The sequence below is a fragment of the Panicum virgatum genome, chromosome 7N (genome assembly GCF_016808335.1).
Source record: "Panicum virgatum strain AP13 chromosome 7N, P.virgatum_v5, whole genome shotgun sequence".
NCBI lineage: Eukaryota > Viridiplantae > Streptophyta > Magnoliopsida > Poales > Poaceae > Panicum > Panicum virgatum.
This window is the reverse complement of record NC_053151.1, coordinates 42,831,396-42,846,122: the sequence shown is the minus strand read 5'-3', so window position 1 is coordinate 42,846,122 and position 14,727 is coordinate 42,831,396. Positions and strand designations below refer to the sequence as shown.

The 14,727-nt window shown below is 47.7% G+C and overlaps 1 protein-coding gene across 1 annotated transcript; it reads left to right on the top strand.

Moving 5' to 3' along the window:
• The first annotated feature begins 496 nt into the window (after positions 1 to 496).
• On the top strand, positions 497 to 1,792 carry LOC120681292. Its single transcript, XM_039962802.1, has 2 exons — positions 497 to 1,543; positions 1,641 to 1,792. The coding sequence occupies exons 1-2, from the start codon at positions 529 to 531 to the stop codon at positions 1,790 to 1,792; spliced, it is 1,167 nt and encodes a 388-aa protein (XP_039818736.1). The 5' UTR covers positions 497 to 528.
• Positions 1,793 to 14,727: the final 12,935 nt, after the last annotated feature.

Genomic DNA, 14,727 nt, shown 5'->3' with positions numbered 1-14,727 from the left:
GTCAATGTCACAGTGCGAGCTCTCGCCGGAGTCAACACGGACTTAAGGAACGTCGTCAACCAGCTGGACGACACCCAAGACCGACTGAGAGAAGCTCACCACAGGATTCGCCAGCTAGAGGCCCAGCTTGCAGGAGAGGCGCCTCCACCTATTCCAGAGGAGGAGCCTCCGCATCCCGCCTTGTCACCCCCGTGCAAGAGGCTTCGTTTCGGCGACCGTGGCTACCAAAACCGTTTCTATTAGATGATAGGCTTAAGAGTTTAGGTTGAGTCTTGTAAAGAGTCTTTTTGTAATCGCTAGCTCGTGAACATTTGTTTAAGTGTGTTAATTAATCAGTGTGTTTCAATGCTTGGTTTTATGAACATTTGTGAGTTGGTTCTTTGTAATGATTGCGGTGTAATTATGGAGTGATGACCATGATTGCATCAAGTTTAATAAAGTTAGCTAGTTAGTAAAGCTTGGGGTTATCCAATTTTTTTATATTGTCTCTATCTCATCCTTGCACCTATATTTTACCATGATTATTTCATGAGTCTTACTTGTCTAACCGGTCAGATGGTGAACACCAGGTCCGGATCAGGAGTTGATCAGCCAGCAGTGCAGCGTCAGAGAAGAGGCAACAACCAGCAACCCAACAACATGAGTGGAGGCAACAACCAGAACAACGGGCCACCGCCACCACCACCAGCAGGGATGGAGCAGTTCCTTGCTGCGCAGACACAGCTGTTGACTCAAATGGCCAACGCCATGGCCAATCTACAAGCTCAAGCGAACCAAGCTCCAGTACCACAGCCGCCACAGAGGGATCGCCACCGTGACTTCATGAGTCATAGACCTCCTACTTTCTCCCACTCACCAGATCCTCTTCACGCCGATGACTGGCTCAAGACCATTGAGAAGATGCTAAATATAGTTCAGTGTACAGACAGGGAGAAGGTACTGTATGCTTCAGGCAGATTGGAAGGAACTGCAGCAGACTGGTGGGATGCTTATACCGCCGCCCATGTTGATCAAAACACCATCACCTGGGATGAGTTCAGGACTCAATTCAGGGAGCACCACATACCTGAGGGTTTGATGAAGCTGAAGAGGCAGGAATTTCTAGCTCTGAAGCAAGGTGGAATGTCTGTAAGTGAGTATCGGGACAAGTTCATCCAGCTGTCCCGCTATGCCTCCGCAGACGTGGCCACGGATGGGCAGAAGCAGGACTACTTCAGGCTAGGGCTGCTTGCACCCATCAGATATCAGTTGTTGGTGCACAGGATTGATAGCTTTCAGAAATTGGTGGATAATGCCATCGCTGTGGAGAATGCTCGCAAGGAGATGGGCGAGCAGAAGCGGAAGTTTGAGTCACAAGGCCAGTCCAGCAATTCGCACCCGCGCTTTGGACCCCCGCAAGGTAACCAGTACCGCACAGGAGGACAAAATGTCAATTTTGGGCAGAATCAGTATCAGTACCAGCGTCCAGCTCAGCAGTACCAGCAGAATCAGCAGTCAGCTCAACGCGCCACTCCCCAGCAGAATCGTCAGAACACTCCAGCCGGTACCCCTGTGAGAAACAACAATCCCGCACCTTCTGGAGGCAATGCTTGCTTCAAGTGCGGTCAGCTTGGACACTTCGCTCACGCTTGTCCCAACAGGAATACCCAGGGTAACCCAGGCCAATCCAGCAACAGTGGGCAGAGACAGACCCCTCAACAACAACGGCCACAGCAGCAACAGCAGCCGAGGAACAACAACCAAACTCCCCAGGGCAACCGAGGACAACAGAATTATGTTCAAGGGAGGGTGAACCATGTTGCTGCGGAGACCGCCCAGGAGGCCCAGGAAGTTGTATACGGTATGTTCTTAGTCAACTCCGCCCCTGCAACGGTTTTATTTGATTCGGGAGCATCGCATTCTTTCATTTCTGCTCAGTTCGTAGCAAAATATGGTATTCCCGTACATTCTATGTCAAAACACATGCTAGTTAGCTCACCTGGGGGAAATATGAAGGCCATGTACCAGTGTCTTGGTGTCGGATTCCAGATCAAGGGTAGAGAATTCCGTGCCAACTTCGTAGTATTGGATACTAGAGGAATCGATATCATTCTTGGAATGGGATGGTTGAGCAAGGTTGACGCAGTGATTCAGTGTGCCAAGAGATCAGTGCTCCTCACTAGCCCAGAAGATGAGAGGTTTGAGTTTGCCGCAACCCCTCCAACATCAGCAGATTGTACGGTGAATCGGATGAAGGCTGCTCTGATAGAGGACATCAGGATAGCATGCGAGTACTCAGATGTTTTCCCCGATGACTTGCCAGGTATGCCACCTGAACGTGACATTGAGTTCATTATAGATCTTTTACCTGGCACTGCACCTATTGCTAAGAGACCATATAGAATGTCCGCTGGTGAACTAGAAGAACTTAAGAAACAATTAAAAGAATTGTTAGATAAGAAATTTATTCGAGCTAGTTCGTCACCTTGGGGAGCCCCAGTGATCTTTGTGGACAAGAAGGATGGTACACAGAGGATGTGTGTGGACTACAGGTCACTAAATGAAGTTACTATCAAGAACAAGTATCCGTTGCCCCGTATAGAAGATTTGTTTGATCAGCTGAGAGGAGCCAAGGTATTCTCCAAGATCGATCTGAGGTCAGGGTATCACCAGTTGAGGATACGACCGTCGGATATTCCCAAGACTGCATTCACTACCAGATATGGGTTGTATGAATATACGGTCATGTCATTCGGGTTGACCAATGCACCAGCTTACTTTATGTACTTGATGAATAATGTGTTTATGGAGTATCTCGACAAGTTTGTAGTGGTGTTCATCGATGATATTTTGGTGTACTCCAAGAATGAGGAGGAACATGAGGAGCATTTGAGGCTTGTTTTGCAGAAGCTCAGGGAGAATCAGTTGTATGCCAAGCTCAGCAAATGTGAATTTTGGTTGAAAGAAGTTTTGTTCCTTGGACATGTCATCACAGATGGAGGAATTGCAGTTGATCCCAGCAAGGTCAGAGATGTGTTGAAGTGGGAACCACCCCAGACAGTGTCAGAAATCCGGAGTTTCTTAGGACTCGCAGGCTACTACAGAAGATTTATAGAAGGTTTCTCCAAGATAGTGAAACCCCTTACTTCACTACTGGAGAAAGGAAAAGAATTTGTATGGTCAGATGAGTGCCAAGCCAGCTTTGAGGAATTGAGGAGACGATTGACCACAGCACCAGTGTTGGCTATGCCGGATATCCACAAGAGCTTTGATATATATTGTGACGCATCCCGGCAAGGATTAGGTTGTGTGCTGATGCAAGAGGGACATGTGATTGCTTATGCGTCTCGTCAGTTGAGGAAGCATGAGCAGAACTACCCCACTCACGACTTGGAATTAGCAGCCGTGGTACATGCCTTGAAGATATGGAGACACTATTTGTTGGGACATAGATGTCAGATATATACTGATCACAAGAGTCTGAAGTACATCTTCACTCAGAATGATCTCAACCTGAGACAGAGAAGATGGTTAGAGCTCATAAAGGATTATGACCTGGAGATACACTACCATCCAGGGAAAGCTAATGTGGTTGCAGATGCTTTGAGCCGCAAGGGCCATGTAAATGCAATGAGAGTTAGGCAGATGCCTCAAGAATTGTGTTGGGAGTTTGAGAAACTCAATCTTGGTTTTGTTGGTCACACTGAGGGAATCACTATAGAAGTCGAGCCGACTCTTGAGCAAGAGATACGGAATGGTCAGCTTGAGGATGATAAGATCAAGGAGATCAAGGAGCTGATAGAAAAAGGCAAGGCACCTGATTTTACTGAGGATGAACATGAAACCGTGTGGTTCAGAAAGAGGATATGTGTGCCAGAGGTGGATCATCTGCGAGAAAAGATTCTAAAGGAAGCCCATGATTCCGCCTACTCGATTCACCCAGGCAGCACCAAGATGTACCAGGACTTGAAGGAAAGATATTGGTGGTATGGTATGAAGCGTGACGTTGCAGCTCACGTGGCCATATGTGATGTGTGTCAGAGAGTCAAGGCAGAACATCAGAGGCCAGCCGGTTTGTTGCAACAATTGAAAATACCAGAATGGAAATGGGAAGAAATTGGTATGGATTTTATTGTGGGGTTACCACGTACAAAAGATGGCTATGATTCCATATGGGTTATTGTGGATAGGTTGACAAAGGTAGCTCACTTCATTCCAGTGAAGACTACTTACTCGGGAGCCAAACTTGCAGAGCTATACATATCCAGGATTGTCTGCCTACATGGGGTACCTAAGAAGATTGTGTCCGACAGAGGGACTCAGTTCACGTCTCGGTTTTGGCAGAAGTTGCATGAGTCAATGGATACGAAGCTGAACTTCAGCTCAGCTTATCACCCGCAGACAGATGGGCAGACAGAAAGGACCAATCAGGTGTTAGAGGATATGCTCAGAGCTTGTGCTCTAAAGCACGGATGCAGCTGGGATAAGAGTTTGCCGTATGCGGAATTCTCCTACAACAACAGTTATCAGGCCAGCTTAAAAATGGCACCGTTTGAGGCATTATATGGAAGGAAGTGCAGGACTCCATTATATTGAAGTGAGACGGGAGAGAGCCAATTGTTCGGCCCAGAGATCATCAAAGAGGCCGAACGACAAGTACAGATTGTCAGGGAGAATCTGAAAGTGGCACAGTCGAGGCAGAAGAGCTATGCAGACAAGGGACGTAGGGAGTTGATCTTTGAAGAAGGAGATTTTGTGTATCTCAAAGTGTCACCTATCAGAGGTTTGCGCAGATTCAAAGTTAAGGGGAAGTTGTCACCTCGTTACATCGGACCATTCAAGGTCTTGGCCCGGAAGGGTGAAGTAGCTTATGAGCTAGAACTACCTGCCCGATTGTCCGATGTGCACAATGTGTTCCATATATCTCAGTTGAGAAAGTGTTTGAGGGTGCCAGAGGAGAAATTGCCACTGGAGGAACTGAATGTGCAGGATGATCTGACTTATACTGAGTATCCGGTCAAAATTTTGGATACACTAGAGAGAATTACTCGGAGTAAGAGGATACGGATGTGTAAAGTTCAGTGGAGTCATCACGCAGAGGATGAGGCTACTTGGGAAAGAGAAGATGAGTTACAGGCAGAATTCCCGCAGCTCTTTGCTAGCCCAGCCGAATCTCGAGGACGAGATTCCTTTTAAGGGGGGTAGGTTTGTAACACCCGTATTTTCAAATTAGGAGCCTAAATAAATTTAATTAGGATTTGTTAAAGGTGCGATAAGGTTTTATTTAATTTCTGTTGAATTTAGAGCATTTGTCGGGAATCAAATAAATTATTTAGCCATAAAATAAATATAAGGAAAATAGGTGTGTGCATTTCATGCTGGTTTGCATCTTTATTTTGATTGTTGTTCAACTTAAATTCAAATCCTTGAGTTTGATTTTAAATTTAAAAGAGTTTGAATCATTTCAGAAAAATGAAAAGGGCTTTCTTTCTCCCCCTGACCCTTTCAGCCCAGCAGGCCTTCGCTCTCCTTTTTCTTCTTCCCGGCCCAAAGTTTCCACGCCGGCCCGTTCCCCGTCTCCTGGCCCAGCTCGGCCCAGGGCATCCCTCCCCCCTCCCTGTCTCACTGCCAGGCGGGCCCCGCCCGTCGGGATCTTCTTCCTTCCCCGTCCGAGCCGGACTCCCGGTCGATTCCGCCCGAGATCCCCGCGCCGCCGTGTTTCCCTGGGCCCGTACGCCAAGGCCGCGCTCCGCCCCTATAAAAGGAACCCGAGACCCCCCTTGAACCCACCAAACCCGCAGCCGCCGCCTCGCGCGTTCGCAAAACCCTAGCTCGCGTCGCCGCAAGCTCGAGCTCGGGTCAACGCTGCGCCGTCGTTCCGTCGCGCCCCTGCCGCTTTCGAGCCCTCCAGGAGCTTCGCATCAAGGTGGTGATGCTCTTCGATCCCTTTTTCTCCCTCTGTCTTGCTTTTTCGCGCCCGCATTAGCTCGTCGGAGCAAGCGCCGCCGTCGCTCCGCCATGCGCCGCCGCACGCCCGCTCCGCTCGCCTATGTCCCTCACAATCCCTGCCATGGAGTTTGCGTGCTCGCGCGCGTGCTCCCAGTCCAAGATCCGAGTCTAAACCAAGCCCGGACGGTCGTTAACGGCCAAGTCCGGCCATCTCGCCGCCGCAGGCCGCCGTTCGTCACGCCGCGGGCTGTCCAGCGCCGCCGCTGTCCGCCCCAATCCGCTCGCAGCCGTCGGATCTAAATCAAACGGCCCGGATTAGATCCCATCCATGTCAACCAGACAGAAAACGGTCAACCCAAGGAAATTTTGCAAAAGAGTCCCTCTGATTTATCAAATTTAACCCGCCTTCCTCTGCTGTTGAAAAATATTTACGAAACAGCCCCTGTTTTCATGAGTTAGCCCCTGAGTATAAGGTTTATTTACGTTTTAGCCCTTAGATCTTGTTTTAGCCTTAACTTTCTCGTTTTAGATCCGTTTTCGATGATCTTTACGCTCACACGATCGTTGCAACGAGTAGTATAGTTTAGTAACCTCTTTTTGTACTGTTTATGTTGTTTGGTGTACTGTTTCTTATTACTTGTACTTGTTTGCGTGCATGTGCGTGTTTGGTGCGTTAGACGATCAGCAGTTCGAGGAGCAGCAGCAGGATCAAGACTTCGGAGGACCGGACCAGCAGCAGTTTGAGGAAGGCAAGTGGACCCTTGATCATACTTTTGACCCATGAAATCACTAAATCTATCACATTTACTTTTATGTTCATGCATGAGTCTGTAATACGATGGGAACCGAGTTAAGGACATGCCTAGTATTGTATACCTTATTCCTTGATCAACTTGGGTTTAATTTCATGTTGGGTAGCTATGCTAGTCGCTTTACCTTGGTTATGGGTGGATAATATTACGAATGTTGTACTTGTTTACTTCATGTTCATGATGGCTTAATGTTGTTAATCAAGATCATATGTGTTAATTGGAACATGGAGAACCACCCAAGAAAACAGTACAACCACAATATCATATGGCTCTGGTCTTGGCTGATTAATTAGAAACTCTAGCTTGTGACAATCTTACCGAAAGGGCAAGAGGGGATGCATCGACGGGGTATAGCTCGGTCCTCTTGGGGCAATTGGTATTGTTTAATGGTCCTTTGGCAAGGTACCACCTCATTAGGACAGTGTTATGACCGCTTTGACTTGAAACCTTAGCGGGTTGTCATAGGTTAGGGAATCTTTGTAAAGGCCTCGTAGCGTCCCTATACAGTCATACCTAAGGAAGTGTGATATGGTGCTTGGCCCGCACTTGCATGGTTGGGTTTAAAGTTCTTCGGAGCTTTTACGCGAATTGTGGTGAAAGTGTACAACCTCTGCAGAGTGTAAAACTAACCGGTTAGCCGTGCTCACGGTCAAGAGCGGCTTGGACCCTCACATGATAATTGAACTTGAAGTTGATCTAAATCGATGTTTTTACTTATGGTTATGTTGTATATCTTCATATATGCTTATCTTATGGGTTTAATGGTATATACTTATATCTAGTTAATGCTTGCTAATAAAATGTGATCAACTAAAATTGCTGAGTGCAGTTAAACCGTGTCAGCTATTCCTTGAATTAGCCGTGCATATATTATAGTTGTTTCCCTACCACTTGTTGAGTACCAACCATAAGTGTACTCACCCTCGCATACTTGCTGCTCAGACCGTAATAACAACTGCCCGGAGTTTCCAGAAGACTTCGAGGATTTCTAGGCGTATGTCTCCCAGTCATCTGCCTGTGCTGAAGAAGTTTCCGCTGCTACTCTATAGACGTTTATTTATTCGTTTAAGACATTCGGTTTTGTAATAAAGTCTTTAATACTCTCTTTACGCTTGCACTAGTTGTGATATTCACTTTATGTTTAATCATATGTGTGTAAACTGATCCTGGAGCACATATGAGATGCATTCGGTTTGCCTTTATAAACCGGGTGTGACAATTATGCTCATGTATTCAGTTTGTCTCCTTTTCTGTTGTATTCGTGGAACCCAATCCTTTACCTGACCTCTGTTTATCTGATTATGCATTGCCTCCAGCTTAGTGATTTTCCTTTGATTTGTATGACTTTCCTCTGATTTGTATGATTTGTATGAATTTATAACTTAAATGCGCTGAAAATTAAACGTTGGTATTTATGTACAGTCAGCATCTGTATCAGATGGATAGAGTTTTCGAAACCTTGGGTCAAAACAGCAATACCTGTTGTTTGCTTCGTGGCGAACAACTTATCTTCCATCGTGTTCTCTACCGAGTTGCTCGGTGAGTTACCTGCCCTTTCTCTCGCATGCATGCGTGTATACAATATAAAACAATTATCTGAACGCTTGTGCTTTTTAGATCATGTCGCCCTCCGTGTTAACGTGATCACGGCGATCGTTCCTTACACCTTCTGGGGCTCCTTTCAGAAATTACCAGTCGATTTCAACAAAGTTGCACCGTTCGCCTTTTCTGTCCTTGTTGGCATTTACTACACTGACGAGGTAAGCACTTGCTTCTTCGTACTAATAAGTATCCCTTCAGATATTACGATATACTCCTACTTGTCTATTCTCATCACTTGCCTTTTCTCATGCACAGTTTTTGAGCCCGTATCTTCTTGGAGATCGACTGAAAGGCATCAAGACTGTGGCGAAGGTCTCGTACGTAAGAGTTCTTGTCAGCACACTCTTTCTCGTATACGACGCGACCAATCACGTGGACGACAGTAATTTGATCAGAGCTGCCGCAGCATTGTACGTCGATGCCTCACTGGAAGTGCACGGCATATACTCAGCGTTGGAATAGCTCTGTTTTTCGTAGGTTGACGGTGTCGCCCTGATGTCCAGTATTTGCCTGCCCTGAACACAGAATCACTCTGTCAAGCTTATAAACACTCGTGATTCATGGTTCTGCAACTTCAGATTTGAACAGGCTGCACTGCTGTAGTACTTTCCTAGAGCTGTTGGGGCATTAGAAGTGGGTTCACAATTATGTAGGTGGGAGCCGAGTGGCATGTAAATTTGATGTGTTGCGACTCGTCAGAATTGTGCTCTGGCTAAGCGCTTTGCCACCTTACGCGTCGTGTAAACCCCATAGCAACAGTGGAAATAATACTCTGGTGTTTGTTACGCTCCAGGGTGCAATGCTGTGCACCTGTTGTGCCTGTCTATGGCCGCACACAATACATTCCACAAAACTGAAAGTGCTCGAGTCAGCCTGAAAGATATACCAACAAACTTGGGGTTTCAGATCTGGATTGCCTAAAGCCCATGGTATTGTGGCAGGTTGCTTTCTGCCTTTTACAGCTTTGCGACTTCGGCTTCGCTCGTGCCATGTCAGCTAATACTGTTGTATTACGCTCCATAAAAGGTATTTATTTTTCATCTTCTCATGCTAGCTGATATTCTTGATTTTTTTTTCTGTCTTGCTCTTGCAGCCTGTTTGGTATGTTTCATTTCATAATCAACTACAGATCTCTGGATCTTGCAAGTCCCTCTAGCCATCTGTTGCCTTGGCTGATATATTAACATTTTGATTTCGTAAACAAAATGTAATGGCTGTCCTGTCACCTTTGTCATCTCACTTATAGCTGTAGTATTTCAGTACATAGCTCATTTATAAATCCCAACTGCTCTGCCTGTCTTTCCTTCAAATTTTCGAGTTCATTGGACTAAGTTGATCCCAAACTCATACTTTCCAAAACACACTGGCTACTCTGTAGTCTGTACACGCTAGGCGCGGCATTGCCGCGCCCACCCAAGCTATCTCATGAGCCAGTTAGCCAGCTTCTAAACAATTGACAATATGTTGGTAAAATTACATTTCATTTTGTGGTTATAATTTAAGCTGATAGCATTATTTTATTACACTTACATCAGCAACTGCGATTGGAAAGTTCTATGTGGATCTGTTGCAACATTATTGTTTTTTATTATCAGTCCGCAAAATATAGTTTTTGCTGCAACATGTATTTCAATTATATATGCATGTCGTGCTTACTGGGAGCTCTTCTCTGAAGTTCGGTTCATAGCACTTTGTCATCTGCTATGAAGAGAAGGAAAATAAGAGCTAACACATTAGCTTCTCTTTTTCTAAGAACAATTATCGAACAAGCAGCTGAAAATTATTTACGTCATTGAAAAATATATTTCTAGATAAATACCTTCCCTTCTCTAAATTTTTTTAGTCTATGTTCTGGAACGCGTGTAGGGAGCTGGCCGCTAGGAGCTGCGATGTGGTCTCTGTCCTGGAACGTGACACTGAACATCAAAAGAATTTGGTCAGTTATCTTTCTGGTGGTACGTGTAGTCATTGCTGAAAATTTCTGTTGTTTCTGAAGCTTTACTTTATTCTCTATAAGCCGTGGATATAAAATGAAACTATTAGCCACATATTACTAGCTGACTATTTTGGTTATTGCTTTGGCCCCGCCTGTCATCTCTTTGGGTAAACTCTGGAAATCGTCGAGTGATTAAAGCAAACTCTGGACCAAAGCAAATAGCACAAGCTGCAGAGAGAGCGCATTCTCCTTGTTCGCCGTGATCCCCAGGTCCCCATGGGATCCTACCATTACGCCTCCACCTATTAATTCATCTTTGCCGCCGTCGATTCCAACCCCAACCCCAAGCCGGCCCACAAGCCCAAGGCCACCGCCCACCGAGCAAATCCACGGTCACAAAGATTCGGGGTCAATGGGGTCGAGGGACGGGGTCGAGGAACGAGATACGGTCCTCATGAGAGGTTTTTACAAGGCGGGAACGAAAATGACCCCGCATTTTCGGGACGGGATCGGTGTTTCCGGGTCGAGGAATGGTACCCTCGCCCCCGAATCCCGTGAGCAAATCCCCTGTCATGTCCCCGCCGGAGGAGGCGGCTCGAGAGGAGCCGCCGCCTGACGCGGCCGCGGTTTCCAAGATTCAGGCAGCCTTCCAGGCTTCCACGTGCATCCGGTCCGGCGGCACGTCACGGCCGTGCGCGCGGCCAACGCTGAGGCGAAGTGGTTGGAAGAGCGGCTGCTTTGGTGGCAGGAGACCGTGGACGCTGTCCGCAGCGACGAGCGGGAGCGGGCCTGGTTCTCGGAGGTGCGTCGTGCTGCTGCGCCTCGACGCCGTGCCGGGGCACTACCCGCCCGTGAGCCGCCCCATCATCTTCGCCCTGCTGGAGGTGCTCGACGTTGCGTGGTCGTGGCGTCCAAGTCGCAGACGTGCGGGGTATTGCGGCACGGCATGCTTCTGGAGCTTCTAGCAGAATGTGGAGGGAGCGCGGAGGCAAACGGTGCGACAGGTTGTGGAAGGTGCGAGTGGTGTGGTTAGCCGAGGGCGGAGAATGCTTGCTTGCTAGGCGGAGGAGGCAGAGGCGCAGCGAGGACGAGGAGAGCTCAAGAATGCTCGGGAGATGACTGCTTCAGGGTCCGTTTTGGTTGTCCAATTAAAATCGGACGGTGATCTAAAATAGATGACGTGGACGAATGAGGTGCTATTTCGAGGGTCAGGTTTCGTCTTTTAAAGATTGTGATTGAGCCCTCATCAGCGACCATGCGTTTTCTTCGACTGATAGTGGCCCGTGGGCCAGCTAGATTCTGCGTAATGGCGACATACTATGTGTGTTTCTGTTCAATGTTTAGGGCCTGCTGACTGCTGTGTTCTGCGGATGAGTGCGTGTTGCTTCTGACAAGAACAAGTCAGTAGCATGTGACATCATAAAGCGTCTACACTACTATTGGCTTGAGCTGAAGACAGCATTGTTGTAGTTTGCATCCACCTCATGATAGTTTCTCCCCTTTTTTTTGAAGAAAGTATAGTTTCTCCCTTTTGCTTCCAGCATTTCTTCGGATAGGGGCCCCACATGGCTGCTGCTAGTGCTAGCGTTTCTGCTGTTGGGACTTGGACTCTTGAGGTTGAGGGCTTAGCCGGCTAGGGGAGGCTGCTTATACGTGGCTGTCCCTATCGCTCGATGTTTATGTTATCTTGCAATCCTGAATGATTCTATCTGGCGTTTTGGTCGTCACTTCCCGTCTTCCCCATCACTGGGCAGTATGTAGCAAATAGCATGATGGGGGGCCTGACGTCTGGTCCACCATGATGAGATCGGCATGATGCAATTTTCTTGAATCGTAGGCGACCGAGGTAGGCATCCAGGCACCAGCCAGTAGGCAGAAGCAAAACGTGACGGATCTGGCAATTGCTCGTCCAAGGGAACATGAGCTTTCACTGAACAGTTTTTGTTTGCTGGCATCTCGGGAGGAGCCTGCTGCGTGCCTTTCGCGTAGCCTAGGTAAAGGTTGGCTTGAACGGCTTTGCCGGCCTGTTGGCGTAAAAGCTACTAGCAAAGTTTGCGTTGCAGCCTTGCAGGGGTGTTGGTTGGTCGGCTACGAGGATAGGCTGATAGCAGCCGGCGGATGCAACGACTCCTCCGGCCCTCCCGTCGTCCGGCCACCAGTTCATGTGTTCCCGGGGGCCGGCGATCGTAGTCAAAAGTCAAACAGAGGCAAGGAATCCGTTTTCAAGCCTCCAGTCTCAGCCAGTGCGCTGAATTTTGCAACGACACCCCTGCAGCAAATACCCAAAAGTCCGTGGACTCCGACGCAAACCAGCCGACGAGAACAAAAGAACAAAACTGGCCTTTTTCCGCCTCGCTCGGAAGAAAAGCCGCGGTGCTGCTGGCCTTGCTGCCTGCTGGCTGCCGCTTCAGAGTTTCAGTAGATCCATCTACTTTTGCGGTCTGGTCCCTGGGAAGCGCTTAACAGCGAGTTGGATTGTACTTGATCCCTCTTTTTTCTTCGGAGAAAAAAAGGACACAGGTTAACTGGTCACCGTTGAACTAACTAATGGTACGGCAACAGCAGTGGTGCTCGTGCGCCAAACGGCCATAGGTACATGAAGAGGCGCAGATCGGGCCGTTGCTCCATTGCGTGGTGGATTGAGGAGCACGTAGTACGCCGGGGCCAAAGAGGGAGGAAGAGGCCGAGCTGGCCGCGGGCGCGCACGTGACCCCGCGCACTTGTCGTCTACTTCATTTTTTCCTTCCGAGCACCGTAGCCTGCGGATCGGACGGCGAGAGGAGAACCACCACCGGCACCAGGAAACCACACACCGAGAAGGCGATGGTGATGGCGACGGGGTTAGCCGCTTTTACCCGTAATACTACTAGTACTTCATAGTATATAGTATAAAAAGGATCTAATCATCCATTAGAAGAAATAAGATTATTATTAATAACTTAATATAAATAGAAAAGAATTTTTAGATTTTCTTTGCTCTTTAGCCTCAATGTGTGCCCCTTCTATCATCGAGACCGCTGCCCCTCCTGACACTTGCATTTGCGTCTGCCTTCGAGACCGCTGCCCTCGCAGTGCTCGCCCACTCTCCCTTGGGCGCCGCCTCCTTCTCTGGCCCGCGGCATTGTTGTTGGTGCCCGCGCTTACTGTGCGCATGATCGTGAAAGAAAAGAGAATAATAATATTTTTCATATTATCTTTATACTACCCTTTTATATGAAATATACTACCTAATTATACTATTTCATACCACTAATCAATATTTTAGTAGTATAAAATAAATTTAGATTGTACGTTATCTACGTAAATCTTTTTCAAAAAATAATATACGGTAGTAATGTGCATAAAAATCCACGTCCACCTTACGGGGAGCGGGCAGGGCGAGTGAAGCCAGCACGCCACGAGGTCGCGTGTAAATCCACTTCTGACGAGCCAACGTGGCCTCGGACTCGGAGTCCACCTCCTTCAATGGCGGCCGTAACGCGCCGCATGTTCTCGCGGCAGCGCGGCAAATGGATCGGCCCGAGGACGGAGGACCCATGGGCGAAGGGGCCACGGCCCACACAGATCTGAGCCACACGGCACGGAGATCTGTGTCTCTGTGAGCTGGAAGGGGGAAAAGCAGAGAGGGGGAAGACGCAGTTGTTGGGAATAGAAGGCATGGCCGTCGGTGTGAGGACCAACTGCAATTTATCGCGTGCCATGATTGTTTGGTTCCAAATAAGTTATTTATTTATAAGTTTAAAAATAAAAAAGAAAATGATTTAATTTGTCAAACAATTCTAACTTAAGTCACCTCAACTTATAAGTTTTAAGTAACTCCACCCCAACTTAAAACTTATTTGTTACTGTGTTTGGCAGAGCTCCACTCCAAAAACTCCACCAACTCCACCAACATGCCATGCCAAACGCGTCCAGCTCCAGCAACTCTAACTCCAGAAAAAACCTGGAGTTGAGGGCCAACTCCAAGTTTTTCTTGGAGCTCTTCAAAGGGTGCTCCAAAAACACCTGTGTGGTAGCACAGCACTATCACCTTAGTGTCGGTGCAGGTCCCAACATAGCCATTACCCACCTTAGTTAGATCTGACTAGCCAACACGAACTTCACCAAGGGGCTATTGACCTAATACTGAGGTTTAACCGGGGCATAAGTCACCACGACCCTATCCCTTCTCCTTGGTCACCCGTTGCTCTCAGCTCTCCTAATGGCTATCAGACTAATTAGTGGGGTTTATGCTAAGCCGTTGCCACATACAACGGTCGAGTGGTTTGCACGGTAGTTGAGTTAGGCAAGATGACACATCAACTCGGTCCTTAATTGTGACAGGGTGGATATCTCCAGACCTTCTCACTCTACCACAATGGTACGAGCCTCCAACGCATGACAATCCACCCAGGGAACGCCATTCATCCATCCTATCTTAACATTCTTTTCTTTTGTAACCCAACTTCC